The sequence below is a fragment of the Drosophila navojoa genome, chromosome X (genome assembly GCF_054131105.1).
Source record: "Drosophila navojoa isolate 15081-1374.11 chromosome X, UAZ_NAV_1.0, whole genome shotgun sequence".
NCBI classification, from domain to species: domain Eukaryota; kingdom Metazoa; phylum Arthropoda; class Insecta; order Diptera; family Drosophilidae; genus Drosophila; species Drosophila navojoa.
In genome coordinates this window covers 16,528,800-16,552,145 of record NC_142895.1, presented here as the reverse complement: position 1 = coordinate 16,552,145, position 23,346 = coordinate 16,528,800, and the positions used below count along the sequence as shown (strand labels likewise).

The window sequence follows — 23,346 nt, the reverse complement described above, 5'->3', positions numbered from 1 at the left end:
ATGTATATATATATAAATATGTATGTAAGTTTTATATTTGATTTAATACAATTATTTTTTACGCTAACGGTAATTAATTATAATCGTATGTATGTATATGTAACATATATGTATTTTGCATGTATTTAACAATATATATGTATGTATGTATGTATATAGTATGTATGTGTATATTGAAGAAATTCTTTAAATACATATCGATAAGTAAATAGAATGCAAATGTAAATATATACATATGTATGTGTGTACTCAGCCAATTCTCATTGGAGGTGTTGTGGAGTGCAGGAGAATGTTATCGATAACCAACTATAATGCTATCGATAATTCAACAGAGTTGAGGGATAGAGGTGAAATCAAATTGAAATAAAGTCGTTCACATACCTACATATGTATATATAATTGTCTATGAAACATACACACATATATACATATACACATACATACATACATGCGCGTAAGTGTATGTACATTCGTATTAATGCATTTTCTTAATTATTATTTTGCTTTGTTTTCCATTGTTATTATTATTATTATTATTTTTGTGTTGAATGCTTAAGCTGATTGCCTATATTTATATACAAATTAAATTTTGATTAAGCTGAACGATCAGAAACCACGCCCCCCCACCCCCATCGGTTCAACAGTGCCACTAGAAATTCAGTTGAGCCTCGAGCTTTTCTTTGCGCCTTTCTTTATAGTTTTATAGTACTTGCAGCACTTGGATTTCATATTATAGCACACTATATATAGATATACATATATATGCTTGTAACATTTATCTATTTGCATGTGATGTTGACAATACATACATATATACAGGCATATATGTATGTGTATACTCTTCTTGCTAATTTTTAGTAGTATGGGAATGAGCTCATTGTCTTATAAATTATATTATATATAAATATATATTTATATATATATATAATAGCGGGCCAATACGCTTGCTTCATTGGTAACAATTCCAAAACATTTTAAACACTTTTAAAAACAATTTTAACAAAATTTTTGTTTATTTTTTAATAATTGCATTTTACATTTGCATAATAAAAAAAAATTTAATATTAATAATGTATTATAAAATAAATTGATAAATTTATTATTTCGTATATACTTTATTAGAGCTGTTTTATAGTTTTTATTTTTATTGATAAATAAGTTATTTTGTACTTGAATTTAATTTTTTATATTAAATTTAACAAAAATTTTATTTATTCATAAAAAAAATTGTAATTGGTTTTTAAAGAATTTGTTTTTCTGCTTTAGTTGCCTATTTTCCAAACCAAATTGGATTCAATACAGAATTTATTTTAAGTTAATACTAAGCTCAGCTCGTGTCATAATTTACAGTCGAATTGTGAAATCAATTGATTCAAATTATCTATTTTTCCATTTATTTTTTTATTTTTATTTTTTGCATTTACAATGAAATTTTAATTTAAGCTCGAATTATTGAACGCAATAAAAAAAAAGCAAAATGAAAAATTAATTAATTAATAAAATAATAGTACCATATATTAATTTTCATATATTATTTAGATTTCATTTTGCTTTCATTATTAATATTATTATTCTTTTTCCATTATTATTAAAGTTTTTTCCGCTCTCAGGCATTGAATTTAGTAAAATATTTGTAAAGCTGCTCAAACATATTTAAATTAGTCATAAAAACAAGCTCTGCTTTTGCAAGTGTATTTGCTATTCGACTAGCCGAATATTGAAGTCATTTTCTGTGGTATTTTTTGTATGATTTTATTTATTTATTTTTTTTTTTTCTGCTAATAATGGCACATAATATTATTGTTTGGTAACTCCTTAAAGTCATACACAGTTATAGTTAGGTACTATAATTATGGGCATGTATATATATATTTATATTTATGTGTATAGTAGATATATATATATTTATTTTCGACTATGACTAAATAAAAAAAAAAAAAAAAAATGAAGCATTTGAACGATTTAGCGCGCAAACCGTTTAACATTTGAACAACCTTCTTAAATATTCTGTTAAATGTGTATTAGGTTTTATACAAATTTCAACATTGACTCAATATATTTATATATATATATCTATGTGTGTGTGTGTGTATTTAGTATATCTTGATTTTTGGCCTGTGTTCATGTTTGTCGAGTGTTTATTGTTGCAGCCCCCAAAAACAATGAAGTTCTTAATTAAAATTCACTAAGATGTAAAGAGCTAAATAAATATACATATGTATATGTATGTGATTTTAGGTGTGCATGCGTGTGTGCGTATGTGTGTGCGTGGCAAGTGGCAAATGGTAAAGAAATATGTGTGGACGCTTTTCAATTCAATCAGAGCGAGAAAATGCAAAATATTTCATCTAAATTCGAATACAAATGAAATTAAAATTCAATTAAAATCAATTGAGGCATTGAGGCAGCAGCCGACTGTCCAGCATTGGTGGCATGTGGCACGTTGCACATACAGTATTCCAGTCGTTTTATGTCTGCCTTATGTGTCAAGTGTCAATACGCAATTAAATGTGTCTGCCTGGCTCTCCATACAGGTGCAACAACAACAACAGCAGCAGCAGCAACAGCAGCAGCAACAGGAGCAACAGCAGCAACAACAACAAACAGCAAGCAGAAGAAGAGCTTGCCACAAGCCTATGCTGCTTGCAACCAGAAGGCGGCCATAATTGAATTTCAGTTTTCGGCTTTGTTTGAGCATTTTGTAATCTCATATGTCTTTATTTAATTTTTATATTCCATCCTGTTACAGCAGCAACAGAAGCTGACGTTAAGATTACAGCTGCAAGTGGCACAAAACTTTTAAGTGCGAGTGTTTGAGTGTGTGTGTGTGCGTGTGTGGGAGTGTAAGTATGTGCATGTACGTGTGTGGATATTTTTTATTATTAAATCAAAAAACTTGAGTAAAATTTCGCATGAAATTGTGTGTCTCTCTCTAACACATACACTCTCTCATTCAGAACCCCTCTCTCTCTCTCTCTCTCTCTCTTACAGTTTCACTTGATTGCCATTTGTTTTTTAGCGAACTGTGCGGCAAATGTTATGCGGCTAACTGGCTTCACATAACAAGCGGACAAACACAGCCACAACACACTCACACGCACGCTCTCTCACTCTCTCTTTCTCTCTCTCTCTCTCCCTCCCACACACACAACTTAAACACAACTCGTTGCTGTGTGTCAGCAAGCGACGCATTCAATTAAACTTCCGCCAAACATGAAGCTTGCCGCTTGTTGCCAACACAAAGTACCCCAGCCCCGCCCCCCCAAGCGCCTCTCCCATGGCCTATGCGGCTGTCATTCACTCGGCTGCTGCGCTGCTGCTGCTGCTGCTGCTGCTGCTGTTGCCTTAAGGTTATAAAATAAACATGTTACCATACACAAAATTTAAATAGATACAAGTTTGTGAGCGCATAAAACAATAAACCGCAGTAATTTAAAAAAAAAGAAAGAAAGAATACAGTAAAGAAAACATACATACATACAAATGTATAAAGTACCAAAAAAAAAAACGACAGAATATTGAAGACAAAGCGACTCGCCCTCTGGCGGGGGAAATTTGAAATTAAAATACAATTTAAAAGTACCAAATAGAGCAATTAAGCGGCCTTTTCTTACAACACACACACACACACACACACACACAGACACAGAAAGAGAGCCAAAGCGGGTGGTGAGCGAGTGAGAGAGGGAAAAGAGGTAGCATATAACAGCATGTGCTCAGCACATGCAAACTTCATTACAAACCGGAACAACTTAAGCAACAGCCTAGGCACAATCATCAAGTACAAGTACAAGTGCAAAGCACACACACACACACACACACACGCACATGTGTGGCATACATTTGTGCCCGAACACAGAAGAAAGATAACAAAAGACGCGCGCGTTTTACAAGCAGCAAAGTGGCAGCAGACAGCAAGACAACGGACAGACAACAGCAGCAGAAGCAGCAGCAGCAACAGCAGCAGCAGCCACAACAAAAAGTGTTGCATACTTTGGGCAGGCGTGGCAGTTGTCGCACGTTCTATGTAGTAGTTGTTGATGGACGACGCATTGCTATTGCCTCGGCGGCTTGTAATTTGAAACACTTGTGTCAATGTAGTACGCCCCACCCTGACCATGTACTCAATGCCCCCGCACTCCTTCTCGCGCCCATCGAGCCTGCAACAGATTCCACAAAATTGTCGCATGTTTTGCTGTTGTTGCTGCGGTTGTCAGCGTCTTATTATCATCATCAGCGGCAGCTTTCGGCGGTTTTGTATATGAGCAGCACACGAACACACGCTCGCTCGCACACAATTGAGTGTGCGAGTGTGTGAGTAGATGAGTGTTTTTTGTTGCTGTTGTTGTTGCTTACTGACATAACACACACAGCTGTGGCACAGTGAGCGGGGCTTGGGTTAGTTGCAAGTTGTGTGTTGTCATCGAGCGTCTTCTCGACGAAACAGTAAAATTCACTTTGCCAAAAAGTTTTTATTTCATTAAAAAGTGTCTGCATGTGTGTGTGTGTGTGTGTGTGTGTATGCTTGGGCGTGCGTGCGAGTGTGTGCGTCTCGTTTACTTGGCAGGCAAGCAATTCATCAAACCAAATTTAGTCACCACACACACACAAACACAGGCACACACTCTTGCACACAAAACTAACGGACTGACAGCTCAATGAAAGCAAGCAGCAGTCGCCAATGCTTATGTTGCCTTTGGCTTTATCATGCTGCAAGTTGTAGCCGCAACAAAAACTGCCAAAAAGATGTTGCCCCAGACAGAGCCGGCAGTTCGCTAACAACTGCATTTTGGTAAAGTTTTTAACCTTTTGCATATGCAAAAGCAGCGCCAGCAGCGGCGCAGCGGCGCAGCAAACGGGTAAGCGCAGTGGGCGTGCGAGTCAGCTGGTGAGCGAAACGGGCCAAACGGGCGAATAGTAAATGGCTCAAGTTGTTCAAGCGTGCGTTTGGCTTGTGCTTGTGCTTCTGCTTATTCTTGTTCTTGTTTTTGTTCTTGTGCTCGACGTCTGCTGCAATGCTTGCAGGCATAATGAAAGATTCGGCTTCTTCTTGTTCTTTTTCTTTCCCACACGCTCACACACACACACATACGCACTAGTTGCTTGGGCTGTCCGCTTCGCTGAAAAATGAGCTGCAGCCGGCAGATTCGAAACGGGTGCGTAACAGCTTAGTGCTCGCATAAGTGTGAGCAGGATGGGCTGCAGTAAAACTGTACTCAACTAAATGTAAGCGTGTGTATGTGTGTACGTGTTCTGCGCTGCAGAAATATGACATTTAATTTGCATAAATTATGCTCGACTACCCGAAGCCCAGCCCCGCCTTCACATAGAATTCGTTTGGGGATTTGTATATGAAACAGAGAGACAAAGATTAAGAACATTCATCATTAACCTTTAAGTTCTCGATGCGCTGTCAATCAAAGAGGAAGAGAAATGAAAGCGAAAAAAATAAGACGAAACAAATCAAAAGTTTGACATTTTTGTATTAATTGACATTTTTTTGTTGGTCTTTTTTTCGTCAACTATGTCCTTGAGCTTAAATATAAATCGAAGTAGGAAATTAACTTTGTGCCTCTTTTTTTCTCATTTTTGTTTTTATTGTATTTCTTTTTTTCGAATGCAATGAAAAAGGTTAAACTTAATGGATTTTTTAATGACTTGAGCTTATCTCGAGTTCGGATCAAAGGAAAAGGTCAGGCCGCATAAATCAGAGCTGCGAATCGAGAAATTTATAGAGAAATCATTAAATTACTTCTTCTCAACAACACTTTATATGATTTGCAGATGTATCCCCACATATGTATATTATAACTTTAAACAAAATCATATATAAATTTGCTTAAACTTTTCATATCGTTCGATTTTCAATGCAATTGTCTATTTATTTCGGCTTAGTCGCTCTTGGTATCTTAAGTCTTAAATGATTATACATTATAAACACTCTAAACTAATATTAACAAGACCTTGAGTACAGTTTGTAACTATTTAACTGCCGTTAGTTTTATATATGAGGCCTTTTACCGTTCACACAAAACATGAATATATTTATATTAGGTTTAAATATAATTCTTTCGCGAATCACTTACCCTTAGATTATAATATTATTATAATATATATATATATTTATTTATTTATATATATATATATATGCAAGTATACAGATAGCGCACTTTATTGAGTTTATATGTCTTTATAAACATTTTTTCCTTCTGTTTTTCATTTTATGTATATGTAAATAAATTTGTAATGTTGTAACAGAACTTTAGTGTCTATTCATTATTCAAACATTTTTTTATGTTTATTTCATTTTTTGTTAGCTTTAACCAATTCAATTGTAAACTATGTTTTTGTTTATGTAAATTACAAACGGCCTACCTTAGCGCTGCTCTGTGAGATCAATGTAGATAGTCCCAAGGACACCAGCTGAAAATCGCGTTTACGCCGAAGGTCAAAGTGAATGCTAACTATAGAAGAGACTTCAGTGTTGGAAAACAGCGATAAAAGTTGAACATTTTACTCATTTGACAGAAAAGAAGAAAGAAGAAAGCTAAAAACAAAACAAAAATAATTTCCAAATAATTTAATTAATTGATTGTCAATTAAAATGTATTCAAAATTATTTGTATGAACTCAAAACAATAAACATATTTTTATCGTAATATTTATAAATAATATTACATTTGAAAAAAATGAAATTAAAAATTCAACAAGTTTATGTTAAGCACTTTAATCATTTAAGAATGTTGAAAAGCTCAAAAAATGGAAAAACTTGTAGCCTTAAAGTTTTTTGCATTGTGCAACACTTGATGCCTTTTGGGTAGAGTTTTGATTATAATTATTGAATCTTTGATTGGGCTGCCGTAATCAGCTAGTGCCATTGGGCCGTAGCGATGCAAACTGAAAAAGGCCCATCAACATATACATATATCTGTGTGTGTGTGTGTGTGTGTGGATATGCACTTACTCTAAGCAAGCATCTTGTTCTTATACAAGAAACGCAGTTTAATGCTTTGTATGTTTAATTCCCTCGAAAAAAAAAACCTACTCTGTCTGAGTGTGTGTGTGTGTGTGTGCGTCTCTCTCTGTGTGTGTGTGTGTCCTCCTCTAGTGCACGGCTGCCACCATGTATTATAACAGTCTGAGCGCCGCAACTAAGCCGGACAAACCCATTAAGAGCGGCTGTCGACAGTGGAAGAGCCACAGCCATTGACGATAGGAGTGCGAGTGGAGCCGATGGCTGGTTGGGCTGAAGGCGCGATGTGGTGCGCCAGCGGTGCTGCGCTCGTTGTTGTCCATGGGGCCGCGCACTTCCGTGTTGCCCGTGGCGCCGCCAACGCCCCCAGCGACACCGCTGCCGCCGTAATAGGTCGGCTTACGTGTGTTGCCAGCGCCGTTCAGTTGGCCACTGCCGAATGCCAGCTCAATGGAGCTGGCGCCACCGCCACCAGCACCGCCACCACCACCACCACCACCACCGGTCGCTGTCTGCTGCGGGTGATGGTGGTGCTGATGCTGATGCTGATGGCCGCCACCGCTGCCGCCGGGCTTATGTGTCGGTGGCTTATTGCCGCTGGTGTAGTAATGGTGCGGCGATAACGGCGGCGACCCGGCGAATTCGCCATCCTCGAAATCCTCGGCCGAGCCGTAGAGCTCGTCGTCCTCCGGCTGGTAGGTGACTTTGACTTGTTGTTTCAGTTTTAAAATGTCATTGGCATCCGTGTCGGCGGCGTTGCCGGCAGCGCTGCCAGCGCCTCCGTTTCCTTTGCTATTTGAAGGATTTTTACGATTCGGTCCCGGGATTTCTGTCGTGGGCGAGAAGGCGGAAATGTAACGGTAACGCTAACAGTAACAGTAACGGCTACAGCAACGGTAACTCTACTATGAGTAGTAATTGAAACAAAGGTGCAAATACCTTTAGCTACACCCCATACCCCTCCCGTTAGCACACCCCCGCTCGTATGTGTATGAGTGTTTGTCGCGTTTATTATCCATAAAATATGACCCTCCCCCCTCACCCCCCTTCAATATGGGTGGCCCACTTACCGTATAGCCGGATGCTGCTGTCAACTTCGCCCAGTGAGTTTTTCGCAATGCAGCGGTACGAGCCGACATCGTCCTTCTGAAATTTTCGCACAATCATTGACATTTTCGTTTCGTACATCGACTGCGAGTGCTCCTGCACATGGTATTTGCCCGACGAGACAATCATTTCACCTGTTGATTAACAAATGCATTCGAAAAAGTTATCAACTCTGAACTCGCACACTCAAAAGCCCCATTAAAGCTGTTCCCGACAATGCGCATAAGGCGAGAAGAGGACTATTAAGTGGGGGGCATCTGTGTAGGTCTAACAGGATTTGATTCTTTCCCCGCTCTATCTCCCTTTATCTCTCTCTCTTTCTGCCATTTCCCTGCCGCTCTCCAGATCCCTATATCACTATCCTCTCTCTCTCTCTTTCTGAGTGTAATTTTCCCAATCTCTCTCTTCTTCCATTTACTTTGCGGTTTTTCTTTATTTCTCTCTGTTTCCCTCTGACATAAGTCCTCTCTTTGCATCCTCCTCTCCCTATCCTCTGTCCAACTTTCTCTGTCTAGCTCTCCCCTCTATCTATCTATCTTTAGTTTTTTCTCTCTTCTCTCATTTTCGCACTCAAGTTCCCTTCATATTTATCCTGCCTTTTACTGGTTTCTCCTGCAGTGTCTCCTATCTCTCTCTTTTCTTTCCTTTGCTTTCTCTCTGACACGTTTCCACTTTTCCCTCCCTCTCACTCTCCCTCTCTCTCTCTCTCGCACACACAGTCTAACACTTTCAATTTATTATAATTAATATGATTCCTTTCATCTGCCATTTTCAATCAACACATGTTCTTCCCTTTCTGCCATTCCAATTCTCTGCTCGCTGCATTCCAGCCACTGTAACCACCGCCCTTCTAGGTGATTCTCATTGTTCGAACAGAGGTAAGCAACTATTTCTTAATACATCTGGCATTTGATGCTGAGCACAAAGCGACGCCGCAAAGGAACTGTAATTAAATTGAATTAATTACACGAAAATCGATATTGCAATGGCCCGAAATTGTTGTTAATTTAGGTGCACATGTAAAATATTCACACAGATGCATATATGAATGTATTCATATAGGTATTTCAATTGAAAAGGCAAATTTTGTTGAGTTTGCGGTCGCGAATGCAGTTAGTTGTGCGACGCTTCACCGACTGCCAGAGTCAATTATAAATGAATTCATTGCTGATATTAAAGCGCATCCTAACAAAAATCAATGGATCGCATATGATTTATGCCTCTCCGGGCAGGCAGCAGGAGTCGGGCGTGCTGCCAATGTGCATAATGCGGACGATAAGCCTCTGGCATACGCTGACGTTGGGCCAAGACGACCGCAGCATTAACACCAAGACACACACACACACGCACACACACACATACATGCAGAGAGACACAAACGTAGTTAGATAGACGCATCATTGACTACAATGAGAAACCACACACACGCATCAGCCATCACATATGACTAGGTGTATGTGTGTGTGTGTATGTGTGTGTGTGTGTAGAGCGGATATACGATGTTGCCTTAGCATTGATGGCGCCTGTCGCTATTTATGTGCTTGCATTACATTTGATGCTTAATGATTGAGAAAACAACTGTTAAAGTCACTTGTAGTAGTTGCAAATACACACACACACACACACACACACATATACATCTGTATCCTGTGCCTAATGTGATTGTTAAATCAGTCAGGCTTTGACTTGACAGCGCACAGGCCAAGCTAAAACTAAAATATAGACGAGAATTGCAACTATAATAACAGTTATATGAAAAGACATACATATACATATATATATATTATATTCAAGCTGCATTGGAGTCCTATGGACTGCTTAATACTCTGCTCGCACTTGAAATGTGCAAAGTTCGACTTGAAGTTCAATAGCTGCTGCGGTCTGGCCTTAGAAGTCATTATAGCAAGCTGTTGTGGCTGCTCCTGCTCCTGCTGCTGCTGCTACTCCTGCTGCTGCTGCTACTCCTGCAGCTGCTGACCATGTCAAGATAACGCCCAACTCTAATTACGTTGAGTGAGTTGCGCCTTCGAGTAAGTGATTTTAAATTTGATTTTTTGGCTTGATTAGTTTATGGCTTAAAGTTCAACTGGGCTCACTGGACGTGACGATCTGACAGTCAACTAATGACAATGCACACAAGCAAGAGCACACACACACACACACACACACACACAGGGGCATAGTATAAAAGGATGTGTGCATATGCCACCGAATGTCTATAAAATGTAAAAGTTGACCAAAAAGTGCCCAACGGCTGGTGGGAGAAAGAGAGAGAGAGATGGAGACTGAGAGAGAGAGGTATTGACTACACACACGCACACATATGTCTATCTACATACATATATACTCACCGGTATCCTTAATCCAGTAGTTAATTGATTTGGGCGAGGCCTCAACGTGACACTCGATTTGAACATCAGTGCCAAGCGGTGCTCCGACTAATTGATTCGGCACTTGTATGACTGGATGAACTGCAATAGGTGAAAACAGAGAAAGAGTGAGAGAGAGAGAGAGAGAGAGAGTAGATGAGTGAGAGAGGCAGGCATAAAGTCGTTATGTACTCGTTTGTTATAGCTGCACTGTGCAGCACATTATAAAACCATTTTTTAAACGCATCCATTTCCCCCCAGTCTTTGTGTCTCACACACACACACACACACACATACACATGCCCACTCATGCACCTGATATGTTGCCCATCTATAGACGTGTGCAGCCACATAAAGGCGCATTATGTAACTGGCTATAGAATACCGACTTCCATTGAATCACTCTGTATTATCCATTGTAATCTATTCAAATTCCATTCGAACGAGCGACTCGCTCTAGCGTTTCTAGAGTAATATAATATGTTTGGCTATCGCTTGAGTATGGATATAAATCACTATTGTGGGTCAGAATGAATGACTTCTAATGTCTTAGACTCTTATAGGCATAATTCTTCGAGTTGCTCTACTCGTTAGTCGCTTATGCTACGTGTAATTCGCTGTATCAATTTGTCTATTTACTGCATAGGGAGTGGAGTTACTCTTTGGTTTCTGCTGCCTGACGAGTTAATGCCTTGAGCTTGGTAGACAACTCCTTATGCATCCTGTTATATAATAAAGGAAGCTAGTATACTACCAAGCCGAATGCAACGTACATTAATTATGCAATTTACTCGCTATTAATGACCTATCACACTCGTTACTTTTCGCTTACACTTCTGTCAAGTGGCTAAACATTAAATCTAGACAAACTTTATATATCTTTAACCCCATTCAAAGAGCTAATGACCTCTATATTCGCTATTTATGTGAAAGTACCTATATATACTCGCTACTTTTCGTTTACTCGCTAGTCAATTGACAGCATATTGTAGATTACTTGTACTTTATATAGATTACTTAGATAATCTCACTTGATTCGGCTCCAACTTTTAAGCGTTCCCATATAACTTGCTCAGTTACTCGCTATTGCTGACATATTATACTCGCTGCTTCTCGCTTACTCGTCTTTAGTCAACTGACTACCTATTATAGACTACATATATAAGGAGACTTGTTCCACATTGCTTTACCCTAACTCCTAAGCAGCTACATAAAACGCGCTGAACGAGTTTGTTACTCGTTGCTTTTGTCACTTTATACTCGCCGCTTCTCGTTTACTCGATGGTTTCTTCGAGACTACACAGACTTGTTCTACACTTCTTTACCGTAGCATAGCTCTTTAATAACTGCACACCATTCGCTCTTTTTCTCCTTCTATCTACTCGCTGTTGCTGGCATTGCGTGTCGCTCTTCTCGTTGCTTTTCATATACTCGTTAGACGAGAGATGCTCCCTCGACTTCTCGTTATTCTACTACTACTACTTCTAACTACTCGCTCAACTAACGAATTGCTTACTCGCCCCGTTTTACCTATCCAGATGCCATAAAAGAACTCGGCTCGCCACTCACATTTGCCACATTCTTAGCTTGTTCTATGCACTGATAAGAAACGACAACAATGTGAGCTCGACTTTAAATAATAGTCGTTGCATAATGAATTACGCACACACATGCAGATGGGTGTGTGTGTGTGGGAGGGGGGCGAATAGAAAGCCAATTGGATGTGGACTAACTCGGTGCGGTCATCAAAATGCAATGCAGATGCTGTGCACGTCTCCCCTTTGCGGAGTAAAATGGCAACTCTTTTGCAATTCGTGTGCGTGTTTATTGTCACTTAGTGAGAGAGAGAGAGGGAGAGAAAGAGAGGGAGGGGGAGAGACTGACTGAATGTGTCTAGCAGACGCTCTCACCGAGCTATAACCAAAATTGGTGGTTTTGTAAAACTGCCAAAGCCGCCACAGGCCGTTGCTTGCAACGTGGCGAGCCCCACAACCAGCTAACAGGCATGTGTACACACACACACACGCACACACACACATGCAGAGAGTGAAATGTGTGCGTGTGTGTGAGGTAACATTTCTATAGTCATGTGCATTGATAGTCGATTGCAGTGCAACAGCAGCTTGCAACAATGACCTGTGCATGTCTCTGCCTCACTCTCTCTCTCTCTCTCTCTCTCTCTCTGTATGTGTGTGTGTGTGTGTGCACAGCTTAGGACAGTTTTGTAAGTCCAAGAGATTTTAATTGATTTCCGTGCCCGAGTGCATATGTCTTATCTATCAACTGTCTATTTGCTCACACACTGTAACCACACCACAGGCGACTATGTGTGTGTGTGTGCGTATGTGTGTGTGTGTGTTACATACTAACTATGCTTTAATACAACATTATCATAAACGATTAATAGCAATAAATGTTAGATCTCAAAGTCAATGAATGAGCTTATGTGAGCTTTGCCGACGCTTTAAAGCTGCCGATGCTGCTGCCCCATGTTGCATGCAACCTGGTGTGGCACACGCACACACACACAGAGACACAGAAAATTGACATTTAAGTCACGCACATTGCAGTGGCGTCTGATGACTGCCGGCATAGACTGTGCCCCGCCCACTTTCGCTCAAGTAGAAAAATTCAACTCCCTGTCAGTGGCACTCGGAGGCAGCCAACGAGCCTCTGCCGCATGTCCAGCTTGACCAGTGCCCGAGTGCTGGTTGACTGCGTCTATTTTCAATCTGCATACACACAGTCAACACACGCACACACATACACACACGCATACACGTACTGCAACTTTGGCAGATTGCACTGGGGGGAGGGGTGGGCAGAGGCGCAGGAGGCGCGGGAGGCAGAGGCAAACACTTTCGCTTGCGATTTACAATTTGGCCATGATTATTCCGAGCATGTGCATGCGCCTGCAGCTGTCCCAGCTCAATCCTCAATCCACTATCCACAATCCTTGGCGTTCAGCTCCCCTCGGCACCCCCCGGTGCCTAAGCCTCAGCTGCCTGCTGCTGGCTCAGTTGCGGCAAACAAAGCCACAAATATGCACTAATGACGTCGCAGCAGCAGCAGCAGCTGTAGCTACAATTACAGCACACACACACACACACAGCTGTGCTGCACCTCATCACATTTTGGGGCCATTGTGCGAAACTTTGAGTTAAAGGTAACAGAGTCGAGCACAAAAGCCATTGACGTGTATTTTTCAGCTCATTGGCAGCGCAAATGGAGTCCAGAGCGTTTTGGGCCTACAACAATGATTGTCCAATCCACCCACTCCTGCTGCTCCTGCTACTGCTGTCCCTGTCTAGCTATGCGCATGTAGCAACTGCGAATTTATGCCGCTGCCCGGGCGCTTCATCTATCCACTCGCCTGGCAAATATCTGCTGCGCTCTCTTTAGCCGTACGTGATTTTCAGCGATTTGCTGCAATTATTTGCCTTGGATCAAACAAAAAGAAAACACACACACACACACAAAATAACAAATAACAGCAACAAATCAAAAACAAAATCTTGTTGAAAGTGCAAAATATACAGGTGCACATAGATGAATGATATAGCAAAATTGTCTAAACAATGAAAACTTTAAATAATCCTTAAAACAAACTTGCATATCGAATCAATAGTTGTATATGCGTGTATATCAATATACGTCTGTATATATGTATACATGAGAAATTTCACTCCAAAATATTTGGCAAATATTTTTTCAAGAGAAAAAAAAAACACAAATAAATTCAACCTGAACCCGAACCTGAGCCTCGAAACTTGTTTGATTCAACAAAGTTTTGCCACACTGCAAATTTAAAGCTAAAGACGAGGCATTTTCATGGATTTGGAAAAGTTTTGGTCTAGAGACTGCTTGGACCGAAATAGAAACCTAGTTTATTTTTATAGTTTTTAGGCAATTAAGTTATTACTAGTTGGAATTTTTACTCAGATTAGAGTTATTAGAAATACAGTCGAATCAGATTATACGAATTCCGCTTATAGCGTCCGTGCGGTTATTGCAATGAAAATTCTGATCCCTAGAAAAACTTATATGAGTAAATTTATATGGTTAAGGCGTCTATCGGGTGAGACTACGGTCCCTTAAGTGGCGTTATAACAGGACTTTATTGTAATGTGTTTAGTGGTATAGTAAAAGCACAATTAAGTATATCTACAGTGCATCAATTATGTCTTCGTACAGCAGCCACATTGGAAATGAATAAATAATTAAAATTAACAATCAAATTTTGAGCATTTTCTGTGGGCAATGTATATAAAATTATGAAAACATATGTATGATCTGATTATCTGGATTATTAATTTTTTAAAATTACAAAATTATGTGAACATGTCAATGCCCGATCATCGCGAGTTTCAGTTTGCCAAAGCTTTTCATTATTTTATTTATTTATTGGAGATTAGAATTAATCTAAGAAAAAAACACACCATTGCACCTAGATTTTTAATTTTTAATTAAAAAAAAAAAAAACTATTTTAGCCTGATTTCCCATTTACAATGGATTCAGGATACAATAACTTAATAATCAAATGAAGTCAACTGAGGCCTGTGAAAAATCTTTTATTTTTCAGCTTCAGCAAACGAATAAAGGAGAACGATATTTTCTCTCTTAGAAGTCCAAGTTAAAATACCCCACTTATCATTTATAAATGCTCTTTACAATATAACAGTCAAATAACACAACAGTTGCTGTTAACTCACAGACATAGTTAACATAGCTGTTAAGGCGTTTGAGTGAGCTATGAATAAGATCAATGGGGGCGGCATTCGAGTTTGAGTGAATAATGACTGTATAAGACATTGTTAGCACACTCTCCCTTCTCTATATCATGCTTTCCTAAGTCGTATATCACTTGTGCTCTCAATCCTCAACGCACTCGCTTAAAACCCGAATCAGTCAATTGCTTGCTGAGTTTTTTCTCAGAGTGTGAGTGAAAGACACTTTATAAATTTAGAATTAGGAGCTGGCACTGGCTACTGAGGCCTTCGCCTATAAAAGACACTCATTTGCATACAATGAGAAACGATCAATGCAGCATAAATATCGACTATATATATATATATAATATATTGTGTATAATATTGTGCAAATAAAGTTTCTTCAGCAATATTCAAGAAAAGAATTATTAGTTCTCCAAAGTCTGCGAGCCCAGGGGGAAGGATCATGAGAGGCTGAGTATTCCTGCTCTTGAAACTTCAACTTCTTATGACTGTATAATATTTAAATGATCTAACATTTAGGCGCGTTTAACTAAATAAAATTAATTCTTATACATTTTACAAAAATGTTAAATATAGAACTTTTACCAGTGAATAGAGTAATTTTGCTTATAGACTTTCGTTCAATAAATTAGATAATTTGGCATTGCGTGAAATGTATTGGGAATTCAGATTGTAATATAATTCCAATTCATATAGGAATGCATGCTAAATGGATGCGAGTCGCTGGTCTAGTTTGTGGGAGAGCTGGGTGGCACATGGAAGCTGTCTGCTAATTGTGGCCAAATTGTTTGTTGCGCGTCCTGCTGCTCTTTTCCTGCGTGTGGCAGCGGCGCATTGCCAAGTCCCTAATTAGTCGTGCAGGAAGGTGCCTAACAAGGCAGGAAACTTCAGCAAATGGCGCGGAAACACGCAAAGGGATATGCGACCGTCGTTGTCGTAGTCGTAGTCGTTGCCGTTGTCGTTGTTGGTGTTGGTGTTGGTGTCGGTGTCGATGTTGCTGCTGTCAGTACTTGGGACTTGTGCCACATGCTGTGGCAGGCAGCTAGTGCCGAATCGAGCTTTATCAGGCGGCTGCAGTGCGCGCAGTTTGCTGAAGATGCCAAGGAAAAAAGCCCATGCAGATGAGGGAAAACTTTGTTTTCACTTATTCAGACAGGGAGAGGGCGAGCGGGAGCGGGAGCGGGAGCGAAAGAGTTGGACAGACAGAGGCAACATTTGCCAAACAAATTGTGAGTAAGTTCCTGCAAAAATAGCAACAGGAAATGCACTCACACACACACACACACACATTCAGAGCTGACGAACTGAGGAGAGTCGAGCGAGAGTTTTTGAGCCGGGTACGGCCCAAGTTGATCAGGAACTTTGAGAAGGTGTCGCTGCATGCCGCGCCGATAGCAGCTGCAGCTCCCGTTAAGGCTAGCTGCTGTGCCTAAGAAGGACTCGCACGCTGCTGCCCCGGCTCCTGCTGCTGCTAGCCAGAGGCACTTGAAGGCCACATTAACAAAATGTCAAAATGTTAAAAAGCGTGATTTTGCCACCTAAAACGCAATGGCAGCCAGCGAGCTATATATACATATATATGGCTGACAAGTGTAGTCTCTCTGCTGTCTGTCTCTCTCGCTCCCTCTTTCGCTAGGCGAGACAAAGGGACAAGCCAAAACAAACAGGCAGCAAGGACATGGCCAGGAATTGCTCGGCGCACGCTGTTGGCAAACAAGCGCAGTGGAGCTGCTGCTGATGTCGTGATGATTGAGTGAACCTGCCACATGGAGCGGCTGGGCGACAGGACGACAGGACGACAAGGCAAAGGAGAGGCAAGCAGTTGCTGCTGCAAACCATCGTCGTCCTCGTCGTCGTCGTCATCAACTAGGACAGCATGCCGCACGTGCTGCAGACAGGTTGACAAAAAACTGTGGCCCCAACAGCAGCAGCAGGAGCAGGAGCAGGAGCAGGAACAGCAACACAATGCACAAGGCATCAGGTAATGCCCGGTATCAGTGACTGGATTTAAACGGATTACAACAACGACAATCGAGTTAGCGCCGCACCGTGCCACAAGCTGTGCCCCCAAAAGGCACTCGCTGTCCCTCTCACTCCCTCTGCCTCTACCCACCCGTCTCTCCCTCTCACGCTCTCTCGCTTATTGCTTACAATTTTCAGCTTTGAGCTTGCCCTTTTTTTCCGCAGCATTGCTGAGGGCGCTGTATGTGTGTGTGTGTGTGTGTGTGTGTGTGTGTAGTTGATAACTGTGGCTACAGCTGGGCGCGCACTGCGGTGCGGCGGCGGGGTGGTGTCAGTACACTAAACTAGATAAACACCACGACGACGGCTAGCGCCAAAAACTGAGAGTTCAGCTCAAAGGATGAGACCCGGACGAAGCCAGCCAGCCTGAGCTGTGGCGACAGCTGACTAATGATGTGTGTGTGTGTAAGTGTGAGTGTGTAAAGAAACATGTGCAAAAAAAAAAAAAAAAATACAAAAGAGACTACAGAAAGTTGACCAACCACAACTCTCTCTAATTAATGCCACCCACCGCCCGCATGGCGACCGACAGCAGCAGCAAGTGGATTGCGGATTTGATTTACTTACAGTGTATGCTAAGCGAGATGCGCTTGGAAACCGATGGGGGCACTCCATTGGAGGCGATGCACAGATAGGAGCCCATCTCGTTGCGTGAGATCTTCGTCAGCTTCAGCACCTCGCCGCGGAACGAGGAGACTGTCAACGGGGAATAGATGGATAAATTAATGTATAATAGATATACATATGTATATAGTATATATTCTATATGACGAACTCTTCGAATAGCTCAATTACAATATTTACGTACCCAGAGTCTTGGTGCCTGCATTGTCCTTCAGCACGATTTCGCTGCCATCCTCGCGGCGCCAGTTCACAATGGGCTCCGGATAGCCGCGTGCACTGCAGCAAAGAGAATGAAAATGAATGAAATTGATAGAAAATTGGTAAATAAACATGATTGGGAATAGTCAATAGATAGATGTATGTATGTACATACGTATACATACATAGATACATACATATGTACATATGTACTTGAGCGGCTCACAGTTTATTTGATATTTTATATATGAAATTAAGCTAGCTGATGTCCAAGTCCTGCATCATCAATTTGTTTGATGAATATTTATATACTGATGAGCCTAATGTAGCAGGCATTATTTCATTATTTATTTTTATATATTATGTCCGCAGCTAATGCTTTCGTGTTCTTCGCTTTTTACTCAAAATGGCGCTTTCGCTCTTCCTCTTCTGCTTAAGCTACTCACGATCATCGCACGAGCGCTATGGACTATCGACAGCCTCATTGCTATCGATTGGGCAAAGTATCGATAGTCAACTGTAGTGCTGTCCCCTATCATCTCTTATTGGGCTATTAAAGTGTATATGTATGCACAATGTTTATGTATGTATGTATGTATACATGCATGTATTTATTTCTGTTTGTATGTATGTATGAATGTATGTATGTACGCATTCATGTATGGATGTATGCACATATGTAACCATGAATGTATGTATGTATGTATGTATGTATGTATGTATGTATGTATGTATGTATGTATGTATGTATGTATGTATTTATGTATGTATGTATGTATGTATTTATATATGTATGTATGTATGTATGTATGTATGTATGTATGTATGTATGTATGTATGTATGTATGTATGCATGTATGTATGTATGTATGTTTGTATGTATGTATGTATGTTTGTTTGTATGTATGTATGTTTGTTTGTATGTATGTATGTATGTAAGTATGTATGTAAGTATTATACAAAATGAAAGAAATTTAGATTCCAATTAAAATATAAACCTGTCTCTTAGCTACTGCATTAAATAGTTCAACAACAGCTAAACTAAACTAACTATAGAAAATATCAAACATTAAAGCACTAAGGCAACAGCCCCAAAGAGTAACTCCCACTTGACTAGCTGAAAAAGTGTCTTTAAATGTAAAGCCCTGTTAAGAAGAAGAAGAAGACATATACTTGCCGCCTTAACAAATGCATTTGGCTAGCCAATGCGGATTTCAATAATTCACGTAGCTAAAATAATTGAAATTGAAGCCTTGCAACAGAAAATATAAATACATACATACATACATACATATGCAGCACTAAGTGAATCTGGCATTGATATCAAAATTTAATCTTATAGTTTTAATAGTATTTCACACTAATTTGCCTAAAAAGAAAACACTTGTAACTGTTTCGGCGCAAGACTGGCTAGAATAAATCTAACAACGGCACGCACTTTAAGTCGGCCGCCCTGAAAAGTAGGCAATGGAAATTTAGTCTATTCAATTTAATATGCAGCACTGGCCATTGTGTGTTGGCCCAAAGCGCAAACTTCTTGTAATGTAGACAAGGCAACGCAACGCAACGCAACGCTTTTGGCCAGCAGTCGCCGTCTGTGGCTGAGATTGTGAATGGTGCCAAAGGAGGAGCTGGAGCTGGAGCTGGAGCTGGCGCTGGCAAGGACAAGGTGTGGGCGGCAGGCCTCCACTTGGTGCATGCATTGAGGCAGCCGCAGTTTAACAGCGCCGCAGACAGCAGACGGGTGTGGTAAATTTTTATGGTGCCGCAAACAGATGCAAAATAGCCAAGCAAAAGAAAGTCTTACGCACACAGAGACAGAGAGCAAGAGAGAGCGAGAGAGAGAGAGTGTGTGATGGGGTGTGGGGTAGAGGCTAACAGACAGGCTAAGACATTTGAGAGTTTGTCCCGAGTGCAAGACCAAAGCAAACACAATGGAGACCGCCTGGCTACCAGTCAGCAGCAGCCGCAGCAGCTAACTTGGCTAAGACTGAACGCCTGCCAAGCTGATTGTTTGTGCTGCACATGTATATGTGTGTGTATGTGTGTGTGTGTGATGTTTCTTATAATATGTTTATTCATGAAAACAACATACATATACATATACCTATATAACAATAGGCTAAGACAGACGCTCTAAATACACATGTAGGTGATCATTGTCCTTGTCATCGTCTTGAATTACAGTAATATATGCATATATGTATGTATGTATGTGTATGTATTTATGTGATTGTCATAATAGTTTTAACGGTTATTGCCTTCACACTTTGTTGCTATTGTTATATTAAGTCATATTAAAAACATTTCAAGTGCTATTGAATTAAGCTCAATTTTGCTAATACAAAGACAACTATTCAGGCTATTGTTTCATATATCAAATGTTCATATATCTATGAAATACATATGTATACATATGTAATATATTAAAGTTAAGTTTCAGCTAAACTTTTTTTTATATTTATTTAAGTAGATCATATCAATCTCAAAACTATGTGCACCTAGGTATATTAGACTCATAGATGTTGATATATGTATATATCATTGAAATCGCTAACCGTTAATTTATTTATGTGCAAATATAACATATACATATATTTAAATACTCTGTAAAGACAGTCGAGTCTCGATAATTCGTACCCCGATAAATCGACACAAATTCAAACCCATTGAAAGAAATTCGTTCTCAGTAATTCTCGATAGTTGGAATTTCTATGTAAATTGCTATTTCGAATTATCAGGACTATACTGCATATAGTACATATGTTCAGTATCCCCAATACATTGAAATCAAGTCCTATATGATTTATTAATTTCAATCAGATTTGCACAATCTTCAATAGATGATATCATTTTACGAGCCATAACTCTGTTTCCCTTTCACATGCCCAGCTAACTATATATACATATATATCTGTACTATATAGACATATACATATCTACATATATGTATTTATATATGCATATAGCTGAGAGACTTGAGTGTGTTTTAAGCTTCGACTTTCATCTTTTCAGCGAACTCACTCGGAAAACTGTTTTCATTTCAGCTGAGCAGCAACAAAAGCTATATATGTAAATATATATGTGTCGCATCGGTGAATATATATGTATATATAATAGCTTTAACAATCTGCTGTTCTTTTTTTTATTTTTTTGTATTTTCAGCCGGCAGGCATTTAAGCTGTTGTTGTTTTTCCTTTGTCGCCTGCTTAAAGTTAAATTCATTTTATGGGTCTTGCCCTAAGTGGTATTAAAATGAAAAAAATTACAGACGATGTCTCTAATAGCTTTCCACATACACAGCCAGTCGGCCAGACAGACGCACACACTCACACGCACACACACACACGCACACAGATACATTAATAGAGGAGTACGTTTATCGCTCTGGTTCTATCATCCTGCGGTTAAATCGTTAAAATTACTTCGTGGCCGTGGTCAAGTTCATAAATCAACGGCGACCAAATGCGTCGCGTCGCATCGAGTCGAGTCGTTGTCGCAGTTGGCTAAAAGGAAAAACCGCTGAAACTAACATGAGTCAAGCGAACCGATAAGCCAGCGGTGAGCTCAACATGCCAGATACCCTGTAAATGGCAGGTGAACGGAGACGGCAGACCTACAAATAAGTTGGACAGTTTTTCTGAAAAGTTGGGCTAAAAGAAATTCACATATTGTCTATGAGGAAGAGGAGAAATAACTGAAATATATTACTCTACATACATATAAATGTGTGTGCATGTGGAACTAATATACTCTCGCTCCAAAGTCCAGGGCATATGCTGAGCGCCGACCCAAATCAAGAGAAATGAAGTGTCGCTTAATTTGCTGACATTATTAAATGATGATGATGATGATGGTGGTGATGGTGATGATGATGACAATGACGATGACAATGCGGGCGAAGTATTTGGCACTGATAGCCATTTGGCTGGGCTTGGCTCTTGCTTGGCCAACAGCCGCAACCAGCCAAAAGGACTGTGCGCTATTAGCCACACACACACACACACACACACACACACACACACACACACACACACACACACACACACTCATACTCACACACACTCAAATTAATCTACATATGTCCTGGGATTTAGTATATATCAAATATATATTTTATTTGCAGCTAATGCTTGCAAATGGCAAAATAAATGCTCTTATGCAGCCCCAATCTGACTTAACTACCTGTCAAAATTAACTTGCAGTCAATTAAAAAGCTGTAAATTTGTTAAATACATACTTGAGTCTCTATTAATTGCTAATATAATAGCTTGATACATATGTATACGTGCATATTATCAAAACAGAAAGGATCAAGCTTTATTTCCTGTCAAATTTAACCTGCTGTCAAATACTCTTGGCATTTTTGAAGTGCTTGTCAAACCTATTCACTATTTGGTATATGCTAATACCTTTAACTAAAATAACTACATAGTCCTAGGCTGTGCTTGCGCTTAAGTTGCAGTTAAATTTAACCGCTTGTCAAATACTATTGCCTGACAAGCTAATGCATGAATTCGTATATTCCTTTTATTGTATTAGTATAATTCTATTTTTCATTGATACAAAACAGAACCAAAATACACCGGCTTAATTTCCAGTTAAATTTAAGCTGCTGTCAAATGTAAGTTAAATATTTTTAAATGCATTTCAAAGTATTTTAACTGTAAAAGAATACATTCGGAAAGACTTGAGCCAACTTTATTTTAAGTAAGCTTTAACCTTAAGTCAATTTGAATCTGCCTTCAATTAATTTCATCCCTTCATTTTCAGGCTCCTTCAAGAATGTCTTTTCTCATTAGTGCTATATGTATACCTCTGTGAATAATCCAGTATTTTATATATATGCTAGCACCAACTCAAACTTCAAGTTAAATTTAACCTGTTGTCAATTAGTCAGCGGAATATTTATTTATATTTTCGCCTCTTGGGCCAGCGGCTTCAAGTTGAGCCAACTTAAGCAAATGGAGTTCCTATAGGGTTTTTAGCCCACAGTTAAATCTATGCAAAGCTCTATTATTTGGCAGCCTGTTTGATGGACTTTTGACAATTGTCAACTGTATAATTTCCACATTTATTTCCACTCACCGACATGTTAAGCGCACGGAGCTGCCTTCGGGCACAATTACATCCGACGACGTGTCCTCGCTGATGAAGTCCGGCGGTATGACAACGTCCAGGAAACCAATCTAGAAAAAATGAACAAGCGAATGGAACAGTTATAACATTGCCTCTAATTGAACAGCAATTGCAAACATATCCACAAAACATGGAACCTTTTCGAAAACCAAAAATTCATGAATATGAAATATTACACGA

At 39.6% G+C, this 23,346-nt stretch overlaps 1 protein-coding gene across 1 annotated transcript in view; it reads right to left on the bottom strand.

The window, feature by feature from the left end:
* Nucleotides 1–1,750: 1,750 nt before the first annotated feature.
* DIP-alpha (Dpr-interacting protein alpha) overlaps nt 1,751–23,346 on the bottom strand; it is a 36,610-nt gene continuing 15,014 nt past the window's right edge. The window contains exons 4-9 of the mRNA XM_089263881.1: nt 23,116–23,216; nt 18,014–18,105; nt 17,773–17,901; nt 10,432–10,551; nt 8,044–8,214; nt 1,751–7,802 (exon numbers count right to left, since the gene is read on the bottom strand). Of these exons, the coding sequence (XP_089120007.1) occupies nt 7,129–7,802; nt 8,044–8,214; nt 10,432–10,551; nt 17,773–17,901; nt 18,014–18,105; nt 23,116–23,216 (1,287 nt within the window). The 3' untranslated portion in view covers nt 1,751–7,128. The remainder of the gene's footprint in view (nt 7,803–8,043; nt 8,215–10,431; nt 10,552–17,772; nt 17,902–18,013; nt 18,106–23,115; nt 23,217–23,346) is intronic.